General features: G+C 45.2%; 1 protein-coding gene across 3 annotated transcripts in view; it reads left to right on the top strand.

Annotated features, from left to right (window-relative positions):
- LOC119458426 (uncharacterized) overlaps window positions 1–27566 on the top strand; it is an 86199-nt gene that overhangs the window by 11484 nt on the left and 47149 nt on the right. For all 3 annotated transcript variants that reach the window (XM_049665735.1, XM_049665731.1, XM_037720265.2), the window contains exons 3-4: window positions 6718–6832; window positions 20994–21091. In XM_049665735.1, coding sequence (XP_049521692.1) covers window positions 6718–6832; window positions 20994–21091 — 213 coding nt within the window. The remainder of the gene's footprint in view (window positions 1–6717; window positions 6833–20993; window positions 21092–27566) is intronic.

Here is a 27566-nt window from a genome sequence, read left to right as displayed (position 1 = left end):
AGGAAGCCAAATAATGGCATTGCTTAAGTAAAGTTTGTCGTGACAGAAAGAAAAGGGAGGTTGAAGCGAGACATGTTCAATTAACTGCAAGAAGGAATGGATGATAGACGTTTTTAAGGTAAAATAATCGCATGACCAATTGTCGCATAAAAGAATGCAAAAGACTGAGGCGTTCCTCCTCTAGTGCAAGAAAAAGATTGTCCCTTCACATGGCTTTCCATGATGAGTGCCAAATAAAACATGCAGATATTGCAGTGCAAGTCCTGCACACCATAAAGAAGCTTAGAAGCAAGGAATATATTGCATGCCTTAGCTCTTGCAAAAATGGAGAGGTCGCGTCCCTGCCAGGTTGTCTCATTTCGACGGATAGTCGTTATAGCGAAGGTCCAGTGAGGTCCACTGTTACGTAAGTTATCGAGAGGTGCACCAAGATACAGCAGCGAAGACTGAATAGAATGAATATTCGAGAACACAGAGGGAGTTGGAGAGCCCGCATGACTAGCCAAAACCCCCTACTTTTAACATAATTTACTCTAGCTCCTGCAGTTTGACAGAAATATAGGGTTGTGTTTGTTGCCTCAGTAATACTGGACTTATCGATGCAAAAGAAGGCAGTGTCATCCGCATAAGCTAGAACTTTGATTTCATCATCTGCGTACCTGTATCCTTTAATGCTTGAGTTATAAAACACACTTAAGCAAAGCGGTTCCAAGTATGTAGCGAAAAGTAAAAGCGAGAGCGGACAACCACTTGGGCGGATGACTGTACCTGTAATATATCTGAGAGGGTACGATTCACAATTAACTTTGTAGTGCACTGTTTGTAACAAATTTCTATACCATTGTATATATAATGCATCCCTTTACTGAAGATGTCGTAGTAGTCGGAACAAAAAATTGTGCTGAGCCTTATCAAAGGCTTTGGCAAGGTCAATTTGAAGAGCTACTTGATTCATGGTACCTTTTAAGCACTCAAAGACTGAACGTGCGATATGAATATTTGTTTGTATAGAGTGTCCTCGAATTCTGCATGTTTGATGGTCGCCTATTAATGTAGCAACGACTGTCTGCAACCTATTTGTAAGTACTTTTGCAAATATTTTATAATCGACGTTACATAACGATATCGGCTTAAATCCGTTTGCTCTTTTTAATACTTCATTATCAGTGCTCTTTGGGATTAAGGTTCTGCGGCCCTGATAGAAAGATGGAGGAAGCTCGCCATGTTTATAGGCCTCTTTGAAAAGCTGGTCAAGAATAGGACACAGGATTCCTGAGATCTTATATAAAACTCGGCAATAAGGCCATCAGGGCCAGGTGTTTTGTTTTTCTTCAGAGCTTCAACTGCAAGCTTAATTTCTTCTTCAGTTATTGGCCTGTCAATGCTGAATTGGTCAATTTATTTCCCTTATGCCACATAAGAAGATGATCAGTTTTTTCTTCGTAACATTCTGAAGCCTAACAGCAGTGCAAAGATTTTTTTAATGATCTTCAAATAGGGTTATTATTTGCAACGTTTCTGTGTATATGGGCTAAACACTCATGCTTGCAGAAGGTGAATATATCTGAACCAAATGTGTTGTACTGGCAGTACAAAATAAATTTCAAAGAACAGTTTCTATGAAGGCATTGTTAAAAGATTTGGTGATGGTGGAATAAAAGCAATTTCTAGGACCACATGTAGAGCCGACTTGGAGCATTGTGGACATCAGAAAAATTGTGAAATTTAATGCCAAACACGGCACATCCCCGATGCATTTCGGGGGTCGTGGGGTGCGCCTTGTTAGGGCATTCTTCACCGACTGAAAGTAGTCGGAGGGCTCATGGGGCGCTTTACGTCATGCAACAAAGATAACCAGTCAATGAGTTGATAAGGAGTGATGAGGGGGGTTATATGGGTCTTGTCACCATTGATAATGGTTCGACGCGGATGGATAAGGTGCTAAAGAATGATAAGGGCTTATAGGGGTCCGAGCAATTCTTATGAGGTTAATAATAAGGGTGGAGAAAGGTCAAATTCGATAAAGTTGAGAAGGACTGATAACAGTTGATAAGGGCCTGATCATGTCCAATAAGGACAGATAAGGGTTGATAAGGATCGGATTGATTGCACTATAGTTGATAACAACCGTTAAGGGTTGATAAGGGTTTTTTACTGGTCGGATCAAGTTTCATAACATTGATAATGACACCGGGTTGCGTGGAGATGAGCAAGTGGCACAATGCTTACGCATGCTTAAAGAACTCCCAAAGGAGTTTCTGCGTGAATTTTTCTTTACATTTACCATCCTGTTCCAAGAAAAGACAGGAAATTTGTTAACTCCGTTGTGTAAGTCGTGTAGCATATATCGAACAAGAGAGCAAAAGTTTTTTTAACGTTAAGCTTGTTGGTCCAAGTGCCTTCAAAAAACGAGAAAAAAAATTTTGCATTTTTGTCCATGCAGTGCTACGATTAATTAAAATAAAGTTAACTTAAAGGGTCCCTGAAACGATTTGGACAAATTTTGTGCAGCTGTAGGGTACAGCTACAGTAAAACATTGTGCCACAATTCAAGTGAAGTGTCTCGTATCAAGAGGGCTCAGGTTACCCTCCTTTCTAGCCATGCTTTTCCTCCTTAACGTCATGATGTGACGTCATGTCGTCTACTTCTGGTGTCTTGGAGCCAACGCGCAAAGCCCCTCCTTCCTCTCCACTAGCCGCCCTGCCGTTGATCTCTGGCTAGAGCTATCCAAGCAGCGTGCGTTGTGAACATTCTGTTGCAGCACTGAGCGTGTCTGGTATTCTGATAAACGCAGGTCAGCTGGGCGTTTTCACAGATCGGCGGAGGTGTAAATGTGAGCAGCCTGCACGGTGCAGCCACCTGCTAGCGCAGAACTCAACCAACCAGTCACAGAGCTAATATTGCTGTAACAAAGTGTAAAAACATTCTGAACATTTAAAAAGAGATTGCAATGTGTTCATGATTACAGTGCTGCCGAAAATTTACACCAAGAGCAAAGTAGAATACACTTGTATGGAGGGGCTTTAATAGGGCAAAACGCCTAGTCCGCCTGCATTTACTGGAATACTGGACATGCTAAAACTCTCTATTGTGGTAGTAATCCTCCAGCGTGAAGTGTCGGCCGAAGACGCGTAGATGCTAGCGCCGATTAGATACCGAGAACCCGATGTGCTGCAGCTGCTCCGCTCGCCTGTTGCCTTGCAGAGGGGCAGGATATCGCAGCTTGACATGTCACCAATCGCTATATTTGCAATCCCACAATGCAGCAAGGGTGAATTGTAGTTCTCGTGAAAAGAAATCTCGAGACCAACACTGACTGCGCAGCTTAGTTCAACACTGTGCACGTTGTAACATAAGCTGACAACACTTGGTGCGTGCGGGAAGTGCTCGAGTGTAGTGACAAATTGCCGATGTGTATTTGTGCTGTCAAGTTCTTTTTACAGCGAAGCTGTTTATGCGGACCCTGTGCCGTCATTGTTGGACTTCGCTAGAAAGGGGCCACATGACCTAGCGGGAGAGGAGAGGAAAAGAGCTCAACAGGGGAAAAGGGATTGGAGTGACCCCTTTCCTTCTGTGAGAGGGCGCAGATGAAAAGGAGTGCTCCGTGTAAAGCATATAATTTATGTTTTCAAAATGTACATCGCTACCGATTGTATCACGCCACTCCCCTGAGTTTTAAGCCACCCCTGACCAAGTGATGCGAGGTAACCATATGACGTCAGTAGGGCAAGCTATCTGATTTGCTGCCCAGGGCTCATCATTGATAATCTTTCAAACTCTATGGTGAACAAATGTTGTTCATAATAGTTGGAATGTCGGCTAGTTTGTTTATATTAAAAAAAAAGTGTAACAGAGAATGCACAAGGACAATTTACCACTATACTCGAGCACTTCAGCACGCATCGTCATCTGCTTGTGTTACAACGTGCTCCGTGTTGACGAGAGCTGCGCAGTCAGTGTCGGTCTTGATCTTTCTTTTCGCGAGTACCATGGTTCGCCATTGCGTTGTGGGCTGCAAATGTAGCGACTGGCAACTGTATCCCTCTGCAAGGCAGCAGACAAGCGGAGTGGCTGCATCGAGCTGTCGGTATTTGATCAGTGCCAGCATCTATGCGTTCATGGCCGTCGCTTCACGCCTAAGGATTACTACCACAGTAGAGTTTTTAGCATGTCTGGTATTTGAGTAAACGCAAGCACAAGTGGACTGGGCGTTTTACGGGATGAGCGGAGGCACAAACTTGAACTGCCTGCACGGTGCGACCACTTGGTGGCACAAAGCTCAACCAAACACGGGGCTAATGTAGCAGTGACCAAGTGTATTCTACTTTGTTGCTGGTGTAAGTTTTCAGCAGAGCATAATATTGAACATATTGTCTTTTTAAATGTTTAAAATGTTTTACACTTGGTCACAGCTATATTAGCTCTGTGTTTGGCTGGTTAAGCTCTGCGCCACCAGGTAGCTGGGTGCAGGCCAATCAGGCCGCTCACATAAGTATGCGCTAAAGTTCCTTCATTGCAGCCGTAGTAGTATGGAGGGGCTTTAGTTCACGCCTCCGCCAACCCGTCCAAACGCCCAGCTCGCCTGTGGTTACTGGAATACCGGACACGCTCGGCGCTCGTGACGCACGCTGCTTGGATAGCTCTCGCTGGGGATCGACGACCAGGCGGCTAGCGGAGAGGTTGGAGAGGCTTCACGCGCTGGCTCCAACACAGCCGACATGACGTCGCATCATGACGTTGAGCCAGTGAAGGCAGAGCTTACCCCGATCGCTCAGCGAATGAGTTTAGGTGAAAAAGCATGGCTAGGGAGTAGGGTAACTTGTAATCACCCGTAGCTCTGTTGATATGAGACGCTTCACTTAAATTGTGACGCAAATGTTTTACTATAGCTGTATCCTACGCGTCTACAAAATTTGTCCGAACCGTTTCAGGGACCATTAAAATGTTATCTGAACACACCCAGCTGATGCCTCCACAGCAGTAGCATTGTCTCGTTTTCCCACTAGGCTGGTACATCGCTGATATAAACAAGGAGCATTTCAGATAGCAGGTGTAATTAGAATAATGCCAGAAGTAGCTTGCTTAGGCCAGCCTTAAACAGCTCGCTGTGCATGCTCTCACGTGCTTGCTACCTTAATGTACCGTAGGAAAGATATACAGACGCCCTGAAATCCCAAGGAAAATTGAGTGTGTGGCCCAGGAGAGGCAGAAAAGATAGAATCTGAATCACTTTTCTTTACTATCATGAGATCATTGCACTCTGAATTCAACGTGAATGTAATTTTGATTTTAATATTAGAACTACACAGATCCTAGGGATGACCACACATGGTTCTAAAAATGGGCTCAATTTTCCTGCTTAAATAAAATAGTGCAACATAATTTTTTCAGTACTGGATCTATCAGTCCTGTGAGGGCATTCTGTAAAATTTTAATGAAAATCTGCGAATATTGTTCTTCTTTTATTGCGACAGCAATTATATGGACACTTCAACCGGATTTCTGCTGTCGGCGTCGCCGTCGCCGTGAGGTTCCGTATAGATTCCAAGGGCAATAAAATCGTCGCCGCGTGCCTTATGCGCGCTATCACGGAGAGCGAACACACGGCGGAAAGCAAACGCGACCGTCACGGAAAGGCCGAGGGGGTATGGGAGGGAGGGAGGGAGGCGGGGCGACGCTGTGCTACGGCACCAAATGCGTATCTTTCAACCGGGCGCAAGGGGAACTAGCAACGCAATCTCCCACGTGAAAGCAAGACAGCGGGAAGGCAGCGCGGGAGGGAGGGGGGGGAGCAGCTTCTACTCTGCCAACAAATACACTTGCACTGGCTGTGGTGGCGGTCGCCTGCACCGTCTCTTATCTCCACACGGCTCTGACCTTTGTATGCGCTGTGCATTGACTGCTCAGTTTCCGTTGGAGCGATAGACCGCACGATTCTTCGCCCGCTGCGGCGGCTGCGCTTGCTGCCAGCGTTTTGACAGTCGTCTGCGGTCATTTGTGGAGGCTCGTGTGCATCCGCCATTGAGGGGAAAATGCCACTTGCCTTCTAAAGTTGTACCCGACTATAGTAATTTAAAATTACAAAAAAAAGTTTGGCAGTGTAGAATCTTTTAGTTTGAGGGATAAGTCTTGAAATTATTAAATTCTGGAAGTCTCAAAAATGCTTTTCAACTTAGTGAATTACAATTTTTTTCTCAAAATTCACAATGCATCTCTCAAAACAAAGGATGATTCCTTTCTACAGAGACATTTGCCCACCTCATATAAAATTTTCACTGAGAACAGAAAATTGGCGGGACCTCTTAAGTCTGTCCTTTTCTGGACACACCCAATAAATGGCTAAAGATAAATAAGAATGGAGGGAAATAAGAAACACACCAAATGCATTAGCACACAAACTTAAGAATGTATGCAGAATTGGGCACCATCAAAAACCAAGTGAAAAGTAATTATAATAGTGACACCTACAGTAAGCAGAATGTTATTCCTTAGTGTACCCCTTCACAAAAAGCGTGCATCCTGTAGGATGAACTGATAGCTTTTTGAATGCAGTGAAATTTTCCTCAGAAAAACCATATATCATTTTTTTCACTGCTGTAGTTTTTTTTTATTACACTTTTTCATTTTTTTTTCATTACAAATTTTGCAGTGTATGAACTTTGCAGTTTTGTGAAATGTTTCTTCTGAATTAACTCACTTTATGATAATCTCTGCAGGGTTTCTCGATGGAGGACTCTTCTGACGAAGACCATAATGTTGTTAGTTTGTATTGGCGGCACCAGAAGCCACTTAGTACATCGAATTTGAACGCTGGCTTGGAGCCCTCAAGACGTAAGCTGCATTCTTTGAAATTTTGCGGTCTTGTAAAATTCTGTTCCTGTAGAACGGCCGTTTTGGAATGTGAATCTGAATTGACCGGAAATGTTTTTTTTTTTCTTTATGGGGGCGGCACACACTCAGTACTAGACAGATTTAATTGTTATAACCATAATTGATGGGTGCATTGCTGCATGGGAGCAGTGTAGTAAGCAGTTCAACTGTGTTTATTTTTGAGTTTTAAATATTGTTTAAGGTCCAAACATTCTTTGACGATGCATGTGAATATCTGCTGCAAGTATTTCTGATTTCTTATTCCTTGTTCAGTACTTGAGATGTCATCCTGACTGAATCGACTAACATGGTGTTCTTTGAAAAGTGATTTGCACACCACTTTTGACCTTCCCTGTGCCTCTTGTGGGTTTGTTGACCTCCTCTTTCTTTCCTGTTCTTGGTGATGTTTCTGTGTTCTTGCTTTGGGCATCTCCAGTTGCCGCCTCTTTGAGGCATTTGCTGTCTTGTCCGATTCTTTGGCCTATGTTTTAAATAAACCCTGAATAATAGTGATAGCTGTATTGACCGCGAGATTGAGCGGAGTCGCCGCTACGCGGGCACTGGCTGAACCACAGATAGTGTAGATTGCGCTGCGCGTTGTCTGATAGGTACTACGTGTTTACATGTGGGTGTACGGCGTGAATAGCTTTCAAGGCTGCTTCTTCTGTGGCTGTAGCACAGTCACAAATTGGTCTGTATTTTTTGACAGTGTGGAAAAGCATTTAGCATTGCGCTGTTGTCTTTGCACTGTAGTAAGATCAGGGAATGCCCGTGTCGAGCGTGCATTGTGTGATAATCGCACCTTCCGCTCGCCACAATCATATCAATTTTATTATTGATTTGTGTTAACACAACATCACAAAAAGCATTTTACCTTGTTTTAATGGTAGCAATGAGGTGTGAATACCTCGCTTTAGTGACTTGTCACGGTTTGTAGATCACTCCGAAAACTCTGTGATACCACGGAACATGAATGGGGTGGTATGAACATCGCTGAGCAGTAGAAAAAAGAATCCTAAGTGTTCACTCATATCCGATCATGTCATACTTTATATCACGATAACTGTATTATGATAATTGCGATAATAGTATGACTTGCTTAGTGGTTACGAGACCAGAGATGTTCTTTTAATATATGGTTCTGATGCCTCTTTTGCAAATAAGTTTTGCCTCTCAATTAAGTCATGCACTTTGTAATCTGATTAGCTGCTACAAAAAGAAAGCTTCATTATGGCATTGTACGAAGACCATGTGTTTCACGGCAGTCTCTAGACGGAGGAGATTGTAACACTGAGTTGAAAGGCGACTATTATAATTTCCTTTCGCTCTTCATTGTGGTGTGTTTAGCCTGATGCAAGACAGTGGCCACTATTAGCAGGAATAAGACTGCCTAATGATTCTAGCTCCTCAAATAGTTACAACTTTGTCACATTGCTGTTGTGTGCATAACCATGCAGGGGCGAGAAAAATCTCGTATGAGGCAACCTGATGATCCTACTAACATACTGTCGCAGTGGCCTAGCTTGCCTAATAGAACTCATTAACTGTTTGCATTTCACAGCAAATAAACAAACAAGAATACGAAAAGAAGCTGTAGAGTGCACATCAATTGGTGGTGTAGAGTGCACATTAACTTGCAACTTTACCCTCGTTGTATAGGAATACAATTTTTTAAACCAGTGCAAGATTCGCAGAGAATGCGGTATTAACTGATGCAACAATATTAACAGAGTAGACAGAACGCAAGCGAAACATACACAAAACGCTCCGAGAAAGTGCCAAAACGGAGACTGTGTGGGTGAGTGCCGGCCAATCCCCCATTGAATGGAAGTTTGCACCTCTTTCAAGTAAATAGAAACGTGAACATTTTGTGAAAAAATGTGGCATTGGAGGCCATTAGAAGATCAGCTCACTGCAGTCAGCAGGTTTCATCACAAGAAAATTGGGCAATTGTTCACAGTCGAACGGTGACGTGTACATTTCAATGTGTGCCGTCGACCGCCTATCCATACTAACATGGCAACGGTGCTGCCACCTATAGTTCGATCTTGCGGCGAATAGCTTGGCTGACATTTATTTCATGCAATGCAACAACAGAAATTTGTTTCGGGGAGGGTTCTGCACTGGCTACTTCTGTAAACTTGTCTATATATATATATATATATCCGCTGCCAAGGTTTGTGAGTGGTGGCGCTGGCTGACAGTCTATGAGTAATTCAATTGGTAAGTACAAGTAATTTCCCCTATGTTTTCCTTGGTGTCTATATATATATATATATATATATATATATTGTGAGCTGAAAAACTTGTCTGGACGCCTCGGCCGTTGGGTACCGCGCTTACCGGAATATGACTTCACTGTCACGTATAGGTCTGTCAAACAACATCAAGATGCCGACGCTTTGTCGCGCTGCCCGCTGTCCCCAAACGCCCATGCTTCACCTTCGGTATGCACTTCGCCATCTAGCCACGCGTCTCAGCACACGCCCAGTAGCCCGGGACAGTCAGTTGCCTCAGTTGACTTTCTCCCGTCTAGTGACCTCGTCTCACTCCAACGTACTGACCCATACTGCCGTACGCTGATCGACCGACTTACTGGCTTGGCACGACCCCCCAACAGTCGCTTAAGACGACAACTTTCGCGTTTTAAGCTTCAAGGTGGAGCGTTATTTCGATTAATCTACCATCCTTCCGGTAACCGATGGGTACCAATCATACCTCGCTCACTTCGACTCCAAGTATTAGAAGCATTTCACGACGACGCGATGGCTGGCCACTTGGGCTTTTATAAGATCTACGACCGCATCAAAACGCGTTGTTTCTTGCCGGCCCTTTCCACCTCTGTCGCCAAATACGTTAGATCCTGCGCGTCATGCCAGCACAGAAAACGCTCGACATCCCTTCCAGCCAGTCCTCTGCAGCCTCTACCATGCCCGTCCACCCCTTTCAAAATTGTGGGCATAGACTTGTACGGGCCCCTCTCACTCACGCCCGCTGGTCACCGCTGGATCGTTACCGCAGTGGATCATCTAACGTGGTACGCTGAGACAGCTGCTCTTCGCTCTGGTACTGCCTCCGAAGTTGCCGAGATTTCGTGCACAGTATCGTTTTGCACCACGGCGCACCTCGTGTCCTCCTGAGTGACCGTGGCAAGACGTTCCTATCGCATGTCCTACGTGAAGTCCTCCAGGCCTCGGACACCATCCATAAGACCACATCATCGTACCATCCGCAAACAAATGGTCTTACGGAGCGTTTTCATCGAACTTTGTCTGACATGATGTCAATGTATGTTCGACCCGATCAGACCAACTGGAACACCATCCTACCTTTTGTGACGTTTGCGTATAATACTGCCGTCCAACGTACAACCAATTACAGTCCCTTCTTCCTTGTGTACGGTCGTCCGCCGTCTTTCGTCTTGGACACTACACTCCTTTCAGCACCTGCTGCTCCATCCGCGTCTCTTCCTGAAGAATTTGCCGCTCGCATCTCCCGGTGCCGTGAACTTGCCCGCGCCAACACCGCTACCATTCAGGACAAAAGGAAAATTCGCTATGATGCGACACGTCGCGTTGCTTCGTTCCGCCCAGGCGACGAAGTTCTTTTGTGGACACCTGTTCGCGCACCGGGGCTCTGTGAAAAATTTCTCCACAGATATTTCGGCCCCTACACCGTTTTGCAACGAACTTCGGCCGTTAACTACCGCGTCACTCCGGTCACCTCAGCTACTGACCGCCGCCGCCGCACTACGGAAATCGTTCACGTATCTTGCCTGAACCCCTACATTCGCCGTACCTACCCTTTCTAGCTTGCGGTCTTGCTGACCGCTTTCCTGAAGGGGGGGAAGTTAGTGTGAGCGCATTTTGCGCATGTCGTCGTCATCTGTACATACGACTCATCATCATCTTTTGTCTCGTGCGGTGCTTCGTCTCTGACTCGGGCGACTGCTCGGAAATAAAGGCATCGTATCGGTCAACGTCTCACAATATATATATAATGTAGAGAGGTTGTACATTACACAAAGACAAACTTGTAGCACTCCCCAGAAAAGCATGCTTTATCAATGAGGATGCATGTTTTTACGTTGCCAAAACACTTGCTTAACTTGTGACAATAGCTTTTCAATGTTCTGGCATCCAGCCACTTCGACCTAAAATATACTGTCGTCCTTATGCTATTTTTCTAAAGATGCTTTAAAAAAAAATAGTCCATAGCATTCTGTTTGCAACTTCGTGCACTTTAATCTATGTTGATCAGCTGGTTGTCCTCTCAGCGGCTACCTGTGGTGTGGGGTTGGTAACCATGAGGACAAGAAATATTTGCCGAAATTTTAGTAATCTTTGAGCTTGCGCTCTGCCCTTGAGGGACCTTACTTTGAGGCAAGCAGTCTGTGGAGGAGAGTTCTTGGTAAGCAAACGCCAAACAGCCAGGCAAGACAGCAAAGTTGGATTTTTGCAAATGGTCTATAAAAATCTGCCATCTAGTGTTTTTTGTGAATGGAAAAAGGCCTGGTGTTTGTTTCAATCATTACTTGATGCAGAAAAAGTAAGGGTAAGAGTAAGAAGAAACTTGTTGCAGCCCTGGTAACGGCGGAGATGGGTGTTGTTTTCCAGCCAGGTCGAGTAAGTAGTTCGGCCATGGCTACGTATGGAAGAGGGCGTACACTACTTTGCAAGTTGCCTATTACTCAATCGCTCTTCCTGCGCTGTGCTCATGCTATATTCTTCTACATTTAAAATACAGGAATGAAGCTTTGCGCCAGAACTTTGATAGTGTGCTTTTTTTTTAAATTTGTTCAGGTGTCCTCAAGGCCATGAGACATTACAAAAAGCAGTGGTAGTGTGGACAAAAATAGAATATATATATATATATATATATATATATATATATATATATATATATAAGCAGATACACTTGTTTAAAAACTTTCTGCAGTTGCAGTTTTGAAGGATGCAGGTGCTGCGAGGGAAACGACGGAGGTAGGCAGGTGATTCCATTCAATGCTGGTTTTTGGAACAAAGGATTCGCAATAAAATTTAGTACAGCAATTTGGCACCCCAACTTTGAGATGATGGTCAACACGAGATGATACATAATGAGCCGCAGTGAACAGAAGTTTCAAGTTTTAATTGAAATAATAAATTTTGAGAAATACACACGGTTGGGCTTGGCGGCATTGTGCAGAATTGTCAGGATGATCGAAAGTTTTTTTCATCTGGGAAACACTGGAATGGCGCGAATAGTTAGAGAGAATGAAGCGTGCAAAACGATTTTGAAGTGATTCTAGAGACGTGTTTAGTGATCTAGTTGGGGGATCGCAGACAGAGGAGGCATATTCTACCTTGGATCAGACTAGGGTCTTGTATAGTAGCAATTTTAAGGATACTGGGGCTTTGCGAAAGTTCCGGCGAAGAAAACCAAGCGTGCGATTTCCGTTGTTAGTAATGTATTCGACATTCAAGTTCCACGAAAGATCATTAGTGATGTGAAACGTAGGTACTTGTACGAAATCACTGTAGTTAGAAGGGAACCATTAATAATATAAGAACGGGTATTACAATCGATAGCAGACCATGTTGTTCTCATTGATTTACACATGTTAGTGTTCTGTTTCATTTGCCAAGTTTCGCACTGAGAAATGTTATTGAGATCAGATTCCAATATGTAGGCATCAGACAAGTTAATAATTTTCCTGTAAAGTATGCAGTCGGCAAATAATTTTATATTAGAGAGAACTGAAATAGGGAGATCGTTGATGTAAATGAGGAAAAGAAGGGGCCCGAGCACGGAACCCTGAGGAACTCCTGACTCCACCTGACGATATGGGAATTATGTTCATTAGCTATCACATATTGTGTGTGATTGTGTAAAAAACACTCTATCCATTTAAATAACATCGACATCAATATTAAGTGTGAAATTTGAGGAGCATTAGTCTATGGGACGCAGTGTCAAAGGCTTTGGCAAAATCTAAAGAATGCTTTCTACATCTAGTGAGTAGTCTAAAGCTGCTAACGAGTCATCAGTAAATGCTATCAATTGTGTTTCACAAGAATGGTGTTTTCGGAAACCATGCTAAAAAGAAAAAAAAAAAAGGGTTAGTCTCTAGAAAGGTAACTAGTTGGCAATAAATTACGTGACCTATAATTTTACAAGGTATTGATGTTATAGATATGGGTCTGTAGTTTAGGGGCGAAAAGTTGTCACTCAACTTCTGCACCGGAATCGCCTTGCCCACTTTCATGTCACCCAGTAACATGTTCATCTGTAATGACTGAGTGAAAATAGAGAACAATATAACAGAAGAATGTTTCAGTGCTTTTAAGAAATTTGTAGTTAATACCACCAACACCAGCGGATAACGACACTTTTGCGTGACGTATAAGATTTTGTATCTCGACCCAGTCAACAGTAATACGTTCCATTTGAGGTAAAACTGGAGGATTAAACGGTGGAACGGTAGATAATATGTTATGAATTAAGGACAAAGAAAAAATGTTTAGAAGGTCACTGCACTCATGTTTTGGCACAGGAGAGCCACTGTCAGATTTCAGCTGTATATTGTCCACTTTGCGCATGCTTGCGACACTCCAGAACTTGCGAGGATTAGTAGACAACAAATTTGGTAAAGTTCTGTGAAAAAACTCATGTTTGGCATCTCGAAGGGCTTGTTTATTTTCCGAGGTGAAAGTAAGATTGGCAGACCACCTTTGCGGATGAGGATGCAAGTTTCACTCACTTTCGGTGACCTGCTGCCCGACTTGTTTGAAGAGCTGTTTGGAAGGAACTTGAGATCATGGCTTTGTGGTCCTCATCACACTACGCAAATTGTTATTTGATTACCCTCTGGAATCGATGAGGCAGACAGTCCAAAGCAGGGCTGCTTTCTTTGTTAGACGCCCTTGTCAAAATTACAGCATCTGTAGTATGCAGTGAAATAAGGGCTAACAGTTCCGAGAGACTTGAGTGTTCTGTATCCCGACACCCGGCTGTTCTAAAGACTGCAGAGATATTTCGTTAGGATGGACTGTCGGCGGCAAGCAGCACATGTTATATTGGGTTTGGTTAACTGCGACTGGCCACGGCCGTCTTGTTTCGAGGGATCAGGCAGTGCCAAGACGCTTTTCTTATGTCCCTAATTTTTTCCACCTTCATTCTTGGCATCTTTTATGCGCGTTTCCCCCCCACCTTCTGGTATCCATCACCCCACTCCCCTCAAAACTTTTCCATCAGTCACTGTCGCTCTTCAACATTCACGTGGTTGTTGAATGGCCTGGCGGTCCCTAACATTCCTATATTGCTGTCTACCTTTTCATGGCGGCGCCACTGCATGGATGTCACAGCCATTCACCTTCCTCCCCTACAACCTGTTTGTTGTGGCTGTTTCTTAACTTCCCCGGCCCTGTACTCCCGTCTTTACTATATTTTCCGTGCGCAAGTCAGCATTATGTCTTTCTTTCTTGTCTGTTTTTTTTTTGCGCTGTTTTCATTCTTACCAACGTGTACAAGCTAGCCTGGCACTAAGCTCTCAAGTTTATTAAATAATGAAAGTCGGGGACAAGGGAAAGAAAAAAAACTATTACACCGCCCATGCACCCTGTACGGATGGTAAACCAGCGAAGCTGAAATGTGTGGCCCCGGTGTTTATCACTGGGTTAATCCCGACGGTTCAATAAAGTCTTTCCCACAGGGGCGTCTGCGTCGGCAGGCGTTTGGTGTGTTGCGGCACCACTTATCCAAGCACATGAGGGGTGGACCCTCCCGCGCTTAACCGTGTGTGGCTTAGCAGTGTCCGGGAAAAGCGGATCCTGGGGGGTTGAGCCGATGCCGGTTGTTTGGACCTTTATGGCCCCTCGGCGGAGGCAACACGCCCCTTTGGCCTCGGCTTCACGTAGATGGCACCTCCGGACTGACCCACCCAAGGGAAATCGGCAGTTGCCTTTTCCTGTCTCACTCTCCCTCCAACCTCTGTCTTTCTCTCACTTTCCATCTCTCGTGTCTTCACTTCGTTTTACTTCCAACCTTCCAGGCAGCAAGGGTTAACCTGGTGTAGTTCATCCAACCTTGGGTCTGTTATATTAGGTTATACTAGTAGCTATGTACAGTTGGCGTCTTCGTTGCCTTCGGGTGTCGTAGCATCTCCTTGTTAGGCTCGGTGGTGGGCGGCTGGCATAGCTACCGAAATTATAGTAACTTATATGGCTTTTTCATTGTTCTCCCGACTCCCTGATCGCCTTCAGAAACGAGGGCACACCGAAGATGTTTTTCAATTTCTTGGCAACAGATTGCAAAACTTCCCCTGATTCCATGTTATCCATTCTGATAAACCCGAAAAGATGGTGAGAATGATTTGACCTTTCCTCGTTTCGAAAAGTGACTGAAGCTCTCGGAGCAGGCTACAAAGCATCGAAAATGGCTAGCGGTGACCTCCTTTTTGGAACTCCACGATGCGAAACAGCATGAAATGCTTCCTAACTTAGTGTCATTTGAGGAAATTCCAGTGACAATATCTCTGCACCGAACTATGAACACCAGCCGTGGTGTTGTCTTCGATGATGACCTGATGGAGCTGACAGAAGTTGAACTGTTGGAAGGCTGGAGCGAGCAAAACGGGATCACTGTTAAACGAATTATGCTAAGACGTCCTGTCTTAGCATAATTCGGAGATTAAAACCAAGCATCTAGTATTTACTTTTGGCTCTAGCAACCTGCCCGAGACAATCGATGCAGTCTATGTAAAGCTACAGGTCAGACCCTGTGTTCCAAATCTTCGTTGCTTCAAATGCCAGTGTTTCGGCCACAGTTCCCAGAATTTCCGAGGCCGACAGATGTGTTAAATGTAGTTCCGGTGACCATGCCTCTGAAACATGCGAAAACGCTCCACACTGTGTGAACTGTGATGGCGAGCATGCTGCATACTCGCAGTCATGCCTGTCTTGCAAGAAAGAAAAAGAAATAGTTACAATCAAAGTAAAGGAAAATATGATGTTCAAGGAGGCTCGCAGGCGGGGGTGTCGTACCTGCCTAAAGTCAGTTTTGCCGAAGTGGTGTGTCAGGGGGCAGCGCCACAACGACGTCTGGCGGCTGTCCGGCCCACACGCTGTGAGCCGGCGGTGACGTCAATACGCCCCCTCGGTGGCTGCGACTAGTGCTGCTCCGCCGCCCCAGAAGAAGGGGCCATCGACCTCCGGGCTGTTCCCTTGAGAGTCTTGTCTCTGGAGACGAGGCCTTCACGTCAAACACTGCACTCTTGCGAGCGCGTGTCCAGCGCCTCGCAAGAGCCAATGGACATAACCAGCCAGACGGCGCTGCTAGTGCCTAAGGAGCGGCAAGATTCTCGCGATCGCTTCAAAAAAAGAAAAATCGCACATCACTGGGCCCAACAAGGGCTCTGTGAGCTAACTCGTCTCTTTTAAACACCCAGCACAAAAAACACTTTCACCGTGACTACACAAATAATATAGTGGAACGTCAGAGGACTCCTCCACAACTTCAATGACGTTAAAGAAATCCTATACATGTTGAATCCTAAGGTGCTGTGTGTTCAAGAGACACACCTTAAATCTACACAATCCAACTTTCTCCGGCAATACGCCATTTTTCACAAAGACTGAGACGACGCTTTCGTGTCGTCCGGGCGTTGTCCGGTGGTGGTAGCACTAGTTGTAGCTTGTCAACATGTGGCCCTTCAGACGGCCCTTGAGGCAGTGTCAATTTGGGCAATTCTTTTTATTAAATTGGTCATTGTACCTTCTATATACATACCCCCAAACAATCATCTTGGGAAAAACAATTTTTATAAGCTCAATAATCTCGATCAGCTTCCGGAACCCTACATACTTGTGGGTGATTTTAATGCTCACAACACGTTGTGGGGAGACTTGCGATGTGACCCGAGAGGTCAACCTATAGAAAACTTTCTTGTGAACTCTGGTGCATGCCTCTTCAATAAGAAGGAACCAACATATTACAATCTTTATCATAATTCATACTCATCAATAGACCTGTCGATTGGCTCTGCCTTTCTTTTCCCCGATTTAGAGTGGCATGCATTCAAAAATCCATTTGGAAGTTACCACTTCCCAGTTACTCTAAACTTAGTAACACAACATGACTCCCCTCTGCATGACCCTCGCTGGAAACTAGCCTCAGCTGACTGGAAGTCATCAAGTAATAGACAGCGCCAGAATATACACGGGACCAAACGACGAGTAACGAGACAGACATAGTGCGCCCTGCGTCTGTCTCGTTACTCGTCGTTTGGTCCCGTGTATATTCTGGCGCTGGCTATTACTTGATGATGAAGAACCAACTAGCCCAAAAACACGTCCTGACTGGAAGTGTTTTAAGGAATCCACGTACTTATCACGAGTTTTTATAAGTAATTTTAGTATAGATCATGCTGTAGCATATTTTACCGCTTTTATTATTGACGCTGCAGAAAAATTCATCGCTCAAACAAAAGGTTGTTCACGCGAAAGACGAGTTCCTTGGTGGAATGATGGCTGCCGACAAGCTCGGAAGAAGCAAAACAAAGTATGGGGCATTCTGCGTCGATGCTCAACTGCAGAAAAGCTTGTTCAATTCAAGCAGTCTAAATCAGAGGGAAGGCGCACTCGACGGCAGGCTAGGAGAGCAAGCTGGCAGAGGTTTCTGATGGCAATAAGTTTGTGTACCCAAGAAACAAAAGTGTGGAATGCGCTCAGAAGGCTAAAGGGGCAGGAACCGCATCCTCTGCCTTTGCTAAATAATCAAGGAAACGGGTTGGAAGATCAGGCAGACGCTCTTGGAACACATTTTCAGTATGTATCTAGTTCCGCGCACTATACACATACATTCCTTAAACACAAAGAAATAGAAGAATGCAAAACACTGGACCGCAAATGCAGAGGAAACAGTCTATACTACCGTCCATTCAACATTGCTGAGCTTAGAGCAGCATTGAACGTCTGCAAAAGCTCTGCGCCGGGAGCAGACAGGATCATGTATGACATGATCAAGAACATGCACATGGACACACAGATAACATTGCCCGCACTTCTTAATCACATTTGGGCAGCTGGACAACTTCCAGCGACATGGAAGGAAGCTATCGTAACCATTTTGAAACAGGGTAAAGACCCACCCTTGGTAACAAGCTACTGTCCTATAGAACTTACAGGCTGCCTATGTAAGCTTTTCGAAAAAAATGATAAATCGCCGTCTTTTGCATTTCCTAGAATCAAACAACATGCTTGATCCCTACCAATGTGGTTTTCGAGAAGGCCAGTCCACAACCCACCATCTTGTGCGCATTGAAGCAAACATCCGCAATTCATTTGCCCATAAACAATACTTCTTGACAGTTTTTCTCGATATGGAAAAGTCCTATGACACCACATGGTGCTATGGCATTATCAGAGACCTATCAGGAATGGGCATCCATGGTAACATGCTTAGCATAATTGCAAGTTATCTCTCACACCCTACTTTCCTACTTTCCGAGTTCGTTAAAATTAGTAATGTTCTGTCTAGGTCATTTACACAGGAAACTGGGGTACCGCAGGGTGATGCACTTAGCTGTACCGTTTTTATTGTTAAAACTCTTTATGTTCGTTTATCCCACGAAGTATCGATGATGTGCAGATTAGATTTAAATCGTGTAATATTGCAGTCTGTGAGTGATACATTCAGTTTGGGTTGAACAAAGTCTCAGCATGGGCAAATCGGAACAGCATCAAGCTGAATCTACGGAAAAGCTCCTGCGTCCTCTTTACTAGGAAGAAGGGCCTTGTCCGAGTGCCTAGTATTTAGCTCTATGGTCAGTGCTTACCTTTGAAGACACAGCACAAATTTCTTGGTGTCTTACTTGACTTTAAACTTACATTCATTCCACATATTAGGTATCTCAAAGCCAAATGCTTGAAAACAATGAACATCCTTAAAATTCTTGCGCACACAACATGGGGCAGTGACAGGGGCTGCTTAATGAACCTGACAGGAGCCTCATACGGTCACGTCTGGACTATGGGTCCGTGGTGTATCGCTCTGCTGCTCCAAGTGCATTGAAAATTTCGGATCCCGTTCACTATTTAGGCATTTGCCTGGTCACACAAGTTCTATACAGAGTTAATATGTAGAATCCAATGAGTGGTCACTCCACCTGCAAAGAACATACATAAACTTCACATATTTCCTCAAAGTGTACTCTAATCCCGATCACCTGTGTTATAAAACCATTAAAGGTTTGAGGTCTGCCACACTATTTCAAAACCAACCTTCAATGAGAAAGCCTTTCTCGCTACACGTGAGGGAGCTGAGCGAGGAAATGAATGTCCCACTATATGTGCATCCACTGATGGCTCCAACAAGGTGGTTGCCACTGTGGCTGTGGCAGCTGATAGAATGCGACACGTCATTTGTAAAAGTTGCAAAGCATGCTCCAGAGATGCATGTCCGTATGCACTTTCTGGAACTCCAGTCGAAGTACTGCTGTCAAGAATTTTATACTGATGCATCAAAGTCACCTAGTGGCGTATCCTACGCAGCAGTCAGGCCATCCTTCTTGGAATGCAATGTTCAGCACGCAGGCATGAGCATCTTTACGGCAGAGGCTTATGCATTACTGTCGGCTGTAAAACACATAAAGGCATTAAAACTACAAAAAGCTGTCATATTTACAGACTCTCTAAGCGTAGTAAGAGCTTTAATATCTCCATGGAACCATAAAAATCCAGTAATCAACGACATCTACTCATCTCTATGTACTGTGTAAGCCGCTAACCAATACTATATCATTATATGTTGGGTGCCAGGGCACAGAGGCCTAGCGGGCAATACGCTTGCTGACGAACTTGCTACATCCATAACATCGAGAGCCTGCAACTCTACCGTAGCTATCCCTCCCACGGACTTGAAGCCTTTCTTGCGCAATAAGCTGAGAAACTTTTGGCGATCCATCTGGGACTGTGAAACCTCCAGTAAACTTCATTTAATCAAGCCGCACCTACGAAATTGGTCTTCGGTAACAAATGCACAACAAACTGATGTCGTGCTCTGTCGACTGAGAATAGGACACGCATACGGCACTCATTCTTACCTGCTGACTGGTGGTGAACCTCCCCTCTGTGGTAGGTGTGGTAAGAGGCTGACCGTTCTCCACATCTTGGTGGAGTGTCGGGGAAGTAAAGGCTGAACGAAATAAGCACTTTCCTATAACAAACTGATGCCTCATTCCTCTTCATCCAGTATTGTTTCTTGGAGCAGAACCAATTTTTACCATAAATCAGTTTTACATTTTTTACATGATGTCGACTTATTGCGCGTTATAAGCCCACGTGATTCGTAGTGCGTCCTCTCACCAGAGGCTGCTGCTACGATAGTTGCGACCTGTATGGCACATGCCTCCAGGCTTCTGTGCTTAAGGGCCCTGGTAAGGTACTAGTACTATTTAGTATTTTAGTATATCACTTGTTCTTAATACATTGTTTCTTCATAACATGTCATGTATCATCGTCTGGTTTTAATGCGTATATATTTGCGGACTTTTCAACAAATCTTTTTAGGCCTCTTTACAGCCATGTTTCATCCACGTCTTGATATTCATTATTCATCCACCAATGGCAGCCTATTACCATAGCCTTGGCGCTCTTTGACCACATCTGGCCCTTGCACCAATAAACTTCAATAATAATAATAATAATAATCATTAAAGTCTTTCTTAATTATTGGTTACGTCTTTGCCTAGCTCGGCTGCACGAGCCGCCGGATCGGCCCGACATTGCCGCTTGTGCTCCGCCTCGCGGGCCTGATCTGCCGAGGCACTGGCGCGACGCCGACGAGTTCTCTCCCACTCCTGCTCTCGGCGGCTTATACCCACATACCCAATGCGGGTACGAGCCACACGTGATTTCCTTCTTTGTTGCTTTCTTTCCTTCCTTCCTTCCTTCTTGTTCGTCGCAAGGGGGGGGGGGGTGGTGTGGAGGGTTTGGGGCTCAACAGAACCCCCCCCCCCCCCCTCTGGCTACATAGTTGGCAGCCCCGACATACTATTGGGCTGTCCCATGTTACTAATTTTATGGTTTTGTAGAGCAAGGTGAATTAATTCTGCCTTTGGTTTACACACCACATACTTGAACAGCTGCTGCCCAGGGAAAGAATCATGCGCCATGTAGGTCTCCTGCTGCTAGTCATCCAAGAGCTCGAGGTCGTGGACGAGGCATTCGTACTCCCGGGAAGGTATGGGTGCATGTGTACATGTTTGCGTGCTTTTTTTGTTTTAGTTAGCATCTTGTACAATTTTGTGGCTGATGCTTGCATCATCGGAAACTTGTTTTCATTACCAGAAAAAGAATAATCCTAGAGTGACTACATTGTTCAGTATTTAATAAATGCTTGAACTGCACAGTACTCGTTACAAAGTGCATGGAAAGTGAAAATGCTTGGTGTCTGATGCTCACATTTCACACTGACTGTTGAACAGTTAACATATGTGATCAAAACTTCTTGGCTTCTTCAAAGGGGCTCTAAAGAAGATTAACTTAAATTGTATCAGTAAATTACATTTCTTCATTAGCAAGACCAGTCTTACCACAAAAGGAGGCTTTCTAATCCATAAAACGCACAAGAATTAAACTGCCATAAAATCCCCTAGCTGATGTTGTGGAGTCCACTGTGATGTTATGTATTTTGACAGCATCTACTTGCATGTACAAACCTTCTGCCAGATGAATGAAAAGTGGATTTTAAAAGAATACTTTACCAGTGTAATTGGATTTAGTGTTGCTATTTAGCGTCACTTTTAAGGCGAGATGTTTTAATGGTACCGACACATATGTGTACCTATTTGGGAGGAAAACTGATTACCAATTTAATATTAAGAGTCTTTTACAGTAACAAATTACAGTTCCTTGTGAAATAAACCTGTTTGTGTTGGCCGGTGATGGGAAGGGCTGCATCAATTGCACCAATTCACACCAGCTCCATCCATGCTACAAATGAGAAACCGTGCCAAGAGGAGCGCTGTCAATGCAGGTGGTAGGAGGGTATGGGAACAGTGTTGTTGCATCTGTTATCACAATTTATAAGGTAAAAAGTCACAACTGTTGAGTTTATAAATGTATTTCTGTACATACCAATTTTCAAACATTTTTCTAATGTTTGAACCCCTTTCTTGATAGGTAACTTTCAAATTTTCTTGTAGAGAACCAAAGTTGCTGTGCAATCCTTGTAGATATTTGCCAAGATATTCACGTATTCCTCCTGTACTCCTTGATTACACAATGCCTCTATGACTGCTGGAATCTCTACTGAATCAAATGCTTTTTCATAATCTATGAAAGCCATAGAGAACGGTTGATTGTACTCCGCAGATTTCTCTATTACCTGATTGATGACATGGATGTGATCCATCGTAGAATATCCCTTCCTGAAGCCAGCCTGTTCTCTTGGTTGGCTGAAGTGTTGCCCTGATTCTATTGGAAATTATCTTGGTGAATATTTTATACAATACTGAAAGCAAGCTAATGGGTCTATAATTCTTCAATTCTATAACGTCTCCCATCTTATGCATGAGTATAATGTTGGCGTTCTTCCAGCTTTCTGGTACACTTGAAGTCGAGAGGCATTGCGTATAAAGGGCCGCAAGCTTTTCAAGTATGATATCTCCTCCATCTTTAATTAAGGACTGCACAAAGAGTGATGGAACAAAAAATGTTAGGCCTGACGTTAAGAGACGGGAAGAGAGCGGTGTGGATCAGAGAGCTAACGGGAATAGCCGATATTGTAATTGACATTAAGAGAAAAAAATGGAGCTGGGCACGCTATGTATTGTGTAAGATGGATAACCGGTGGACCATTAGAGTTACAGAATGAATACCAAGAGAAGGGAAGCGCAGTCGAGGGTGGCAGAAAACTAGGTGGGATGATGAAGTTAGGAAATTTGCAGTTGCAAGTTGGAATCAGTTAGCGCAAGACAGGGGTAATTGGAGATCACAGGAAGAGGCCTTCGTCCTGCAGTGGACATGAATATAGGCTGATGATGGTGATAATGAGAGAAGTGCGCAGATCCCCTCTTGCCTGGCCATGGCTGCGCATGGCTGTCCGCATGGCTGAGGGAATACGTGGCCTGCACACTATATGTTGGGAGGTCATCTGTGGCGCATACTGGGCTAAGGGCAAGTCGGGGTGGCTGGTGGTTTTATTCACACGTAGTGTTTAAAGCCACGTAATCTAAGGTATGAAGAACTTCTCTTTGGCGGGAATATGTTAGAGATCCCGGTCAAGATCCCGACTGAGGTCGACGTCCCGTGCGAGGCATATAGCAGCGCTAGCGCAGCAGAAATCGACAAACTTGCAAGTGAGCTGGTCACAACATTTTTTTCCGTCTCTCACTGCTTGTGGTCCCACCTCTGCAGACAAAAACATAATCCCCACTTTCATAGACGGACTCCGTAAACAACTCAAAGAAGAGAGAGACGCACGCAAGGGAGTTAAGAGACTAGGGAAATTTACATTACAAAAATAAAAAAAAAATTAAAGAAAGGCACTATAAAGAAATGAAAGAGGCCAAAGATGAGATAAAAGCCACAAAGGAAGAAATAGCCAAACTAAAAGCTTCGCTGCCGGAAAGTCAGGTAGGTGGTAGCGACCACCTGCAAGGGGCATCTCGCTTCTCTGTCATCTGAATCTAACTCCCTCCCCAATACCACTCTGTCGTCTGTCAAAATGTTTCACCAGATGGAAACTTCCCTGTCGCAAAAGCTACAACAGCTGCAGCTGCAGGAACAGTGTTAGATGCAGCAGCTTGAACTTTTCCTCTACGAAAAACTTCAAGAACAGCTTCTCGTGTTCCGCAAGCAGCTAGCGGACAATCTTCCTGTTAAAGGAAAGAAAAGAAAGAAGCTGAAAGCGAACTCAAGCGTCTAGGATCTGGATAGGTCCATGGAGAACACACCATTACCCCACGATGGCGAGTAAGTGCAATACAGTGGAATCTCGATGATACGATCACGGCTAATACGAATTTCCGGATGATACGAATTTTTCTGAGGTCCCGGCCCAGCCCCATTACTTTTCAACGTGCTAGAGAATGGTTGCTACGAATCCATTTTCGACCCGCGTCGGTTGATACGAATAAACGCCGCCCCACCGACGGGCGCGAAAGAGAACAGTGCGCAGTCACGCGCGTTTTTCCTTTCTCTTTTAGTGCGGAGGCGCGGACGCGGCGCCGTACAGCGCGGAAGCCGCGACTGGGCGCGAAGAGTTTGAAGCGGTGACGCTTTTGTTGCTTTTGTGCTTTTCTTTTTGTCTCTTCGCTCGCCGCGGCGGCCGCGCTTCCCCACGCGCGCGGCCGCCGCAGCAAGCGAAGGTTCGTGCGGTCTATTGCTTCTACGGAAACTGAGCAGGGTAAGCACAGCGCGTACAAAGGTCAGAGCCGCGTGGAGATCGCTTTCAAGATACGGTGCGCGCGATAACACCGACAGCCGGCACAGGCGCAAAGTACAAGAACGCATTTGTTGGCAGAGTAGGAGCCGCCCCCCCCCCCCCCCCCCCCCCCCCCACTCCCTCCTTCCCACACTACCTTCGCGCTTTGCTCCTTTCGCGTGGGGAGATTGCGTCGCCAGCTACCCTTGCGCTCGGTTGCAAGATACACATTTGGCGCCGCAGCACAGCATCGCCCCCCCTCCCTCCCTCCCATACCCCCACGGCCTTTCGCGCAACGGAGGTCGCGTTTGCTCTCCGCTGTGCGTTCGTTGTCCGTGAAGGCGCACGTCACCCGCGCGCTTTCACTCGCACATACGGCGCGCGGTGACGACTTTATCGCCCTTGGACTCGTGCTCCACGTCTCATGCTCCTCCTCCACATCGCCCTCGTTGATCTCCTCTTCCATCGGTGGGTGCATCTCGTGCTCGCTACCGCCCTTGTCGGCGAGATTTTCCCGCAGAAGCCGCAATTTCGTCTCACGCGGCTGCACTGTAAGCGGTATGCGTATACATTGAGTTCTATGGGAGGGTAAACGGGAGTCGGAAAAGGCCGCGTTGTACCCAGTTCCGCACTATACACGGTTAGGTTATAAGTGGTCTATACTGTAAATGCTTTTTACGTACGTGTGCTTGAGTGAGTTCACCTCTTGACTCTTTAATTTAGCTAGTTTTAATATTGTTTCGATGATACGAATTTCGGCTAATACGTATTTTTTTCGTGACTCCTTGAGATTCGTATCATCGAGATTCCACTGTAATCACGCACAAGAGCTCCATGCATGGCAGTGGAATTGCAGGAACTTTTCAAGAAAAAAGCCACACTACAACAATACATAAAAACCGCAACAACTCCCCCCCCCCCCCCCCCCCCCCGCAGGTTATCGCATTACAGGAAACAGGCACGAGGCCCACCATGTCCGGATATGAAACGTATATGGCGAAGACAGATACAGGGGTAGCAGTGCTTGTCTCTCTAAGGCTGACGGCAATTATACTGCACACTGGATGGTAGTGAGATTGACCACGTATACATAGAAATACTCTCGGCAGACAGGAAGGCACGCAGCGTCTTCGTCCTAAACATGTATCGCCCACCCAAAAAGTGTGGTGAAAATTTTGATTACCTCCTCAGATCGGCGCTCAATGAGGCCAAAAACAACAAGATACTTGTGCTAGGCGACTTAAACGCAATGTATCCGACTTGGGGTTACAACCTCACTTCAAAGAAAGGAAACACCATCCACTGAGTCATTCAAAAACACGCACTCTAACTCCTCACAGACCCAGACTTTCCAACTAGTGGGGTATAGTGTATCAAGGGATACGTGTCCGGACCTTACCATGATCAAGAACCACGTTAAGGCCACATGGAGAAATATGGAAGGAACGATGGGGTAGCGAGCACCACATCCTGGAAGTTACCATTTTGCTCAAGCATACACGCGAACGCATCAGTCAGATCCTATTTACGGATTGGTCGGCATTTCGTAAAGCGAGAGTTCAACAAAATAAAGAAAAGCAGGATATCACATTGCTGCAGCAATGGACGAGTGAGCTCAAAGAGTCGATCAGGCAACACTCGAAGCGGATGCAACTCACCACGGAAAATCCGGTGGTAGACCCACATCTCGTGCATATGTAGGACGCTCATAGAGGAGGCCTCTTGAAAAGATGGCACAAACAAAAACATAATATAAAAATAAAATTGCGCATAGCAGCTCTTACACAACAGGCGGAAGAATATGCTACTGTCTTGGTGTGCCAAAATGTGCAACACATGTGTGCCAGCCTGAGCGGAAGGCTCAGCTCGTCGAAAATGTGGGCAATCCTAAAACACGCACTGGACCCAACCAAAAGCAAGCAATACACCTCGCACACAATCAGACGCATACTTCACAACCAACCAGGGTCGGATGAAGAGATTCTGCGGGAGCTAGAGGCAAAATACATCGGTGATCACACACGGAAACAAACATCTATACCAAACTATAGTAGGAGGCCAAATGGAGACCTAGATCGCCCATTTTAAATGATGGAAGTCTGGACAGCGCTTCACTCCCTAAATCGAAACACAACACCCGGACAAGATGGGCTCACAAACAAAATCCTGAGAGACCTGGACGATTCCATAGAAGCCCTAATGACTTTCTTTAATACCCGTTGGGAAGGGGGAACACTACCAAATGAATGGAAGCACGCGCACATAGTACTCATACTGAAAACTTTTCGAAAACACTGTGCTCAGTCGCCTGAAGCTTCACGTGGATGACACGGGTTTCTTTCCTGACACAATGTACGGCTTCAGGGCACATTTGTTGACTCAAGACGTACTACTCCAGTTGAAGGAAGAACTACTGGACCATGTCACCACACATGCAAAATGCATACTCGCACTGGACCTTAAAGGCGCATTTGATATTGTAGCTCATGAGGCCATCCTAAAAAACTTATCGCAACTAAATTGCGGCAAACGAACCTGCAACTACATTCGAGCATTCTTAATGGACCACACGGCAACGGTAGGCATGGATACTCTGAGAACAAAAGAGAAAAAGGTTCCAAATAGAGGCACTGCTCAGGGATCAGTCTTGTCACCTTTTATCACCTTTTCTTTTCAATGTCGCCATGAAAAACCTCCCAGAGCATCTAGAGAAGATTCCGCACCTTCGTTACGCAATATATGCGGATGACATTACCATTTGGACAACTCGAGGCTCGGAGGGAGAACATCAGGACGCCCTGCAAGCGGCGACAGATGCTGTCACCGAATACGCCAAGGAGTGCAGCCTGGAATGCTCCCCAGAAAAATCCGAGCTCCTCGTTCTCAAAAAGAAATCCAGAAGAAAAAGCACAGGTAGAGAGGCCATATAAATACACATCAACCAAAAACCTATACCCAGAGTCCAAACACTCCGCATATTAGGTGTCTGCATGCAAGATAGTGGTCGCAATAACCACACTAAACGCACTAAAACAAACCGCCTATGGCGTAGCTCACATGATCAGTAGGGTTGCCAGTCGCAGACATGGCATGAAGAAAGAATACCTACTACGCTTAAACACACTAAAACAAACTGCCTACGGCGTAGCTCACATGATCAGTAGGGTTGCCAGTCGCAGACATGGCATGAAGAAAGAATACCTACTATGCTTAACTCAGGCCCTTATCATTAGTAGAGTCACGTACGCGTCACCTTATCTGAACCTAACATCTACAGAAAAAGCGCAAC

Source organism: Dermacentor silvarum, chromosome 1, assembly GCF_013339745.2.
Source record: "Dermacentor silvarum isolate Dsil-2018 chromosome 1, BIME_Dsil_1.4, whole genome shotgun sequence".
In the NCBI taxonomy this organism is placed as follows: domain Eukaryota; kingdom Metazoa; phylum Arthropoda; class Arachnida; order Ixodida; family Ixodidae; genus Dermacentor; species Dermacentor silvarum.
Note: the sequence above shows the minus strand (reverse complement) of the source record. Positions and strands in the feature narration are given on the sequence as shown.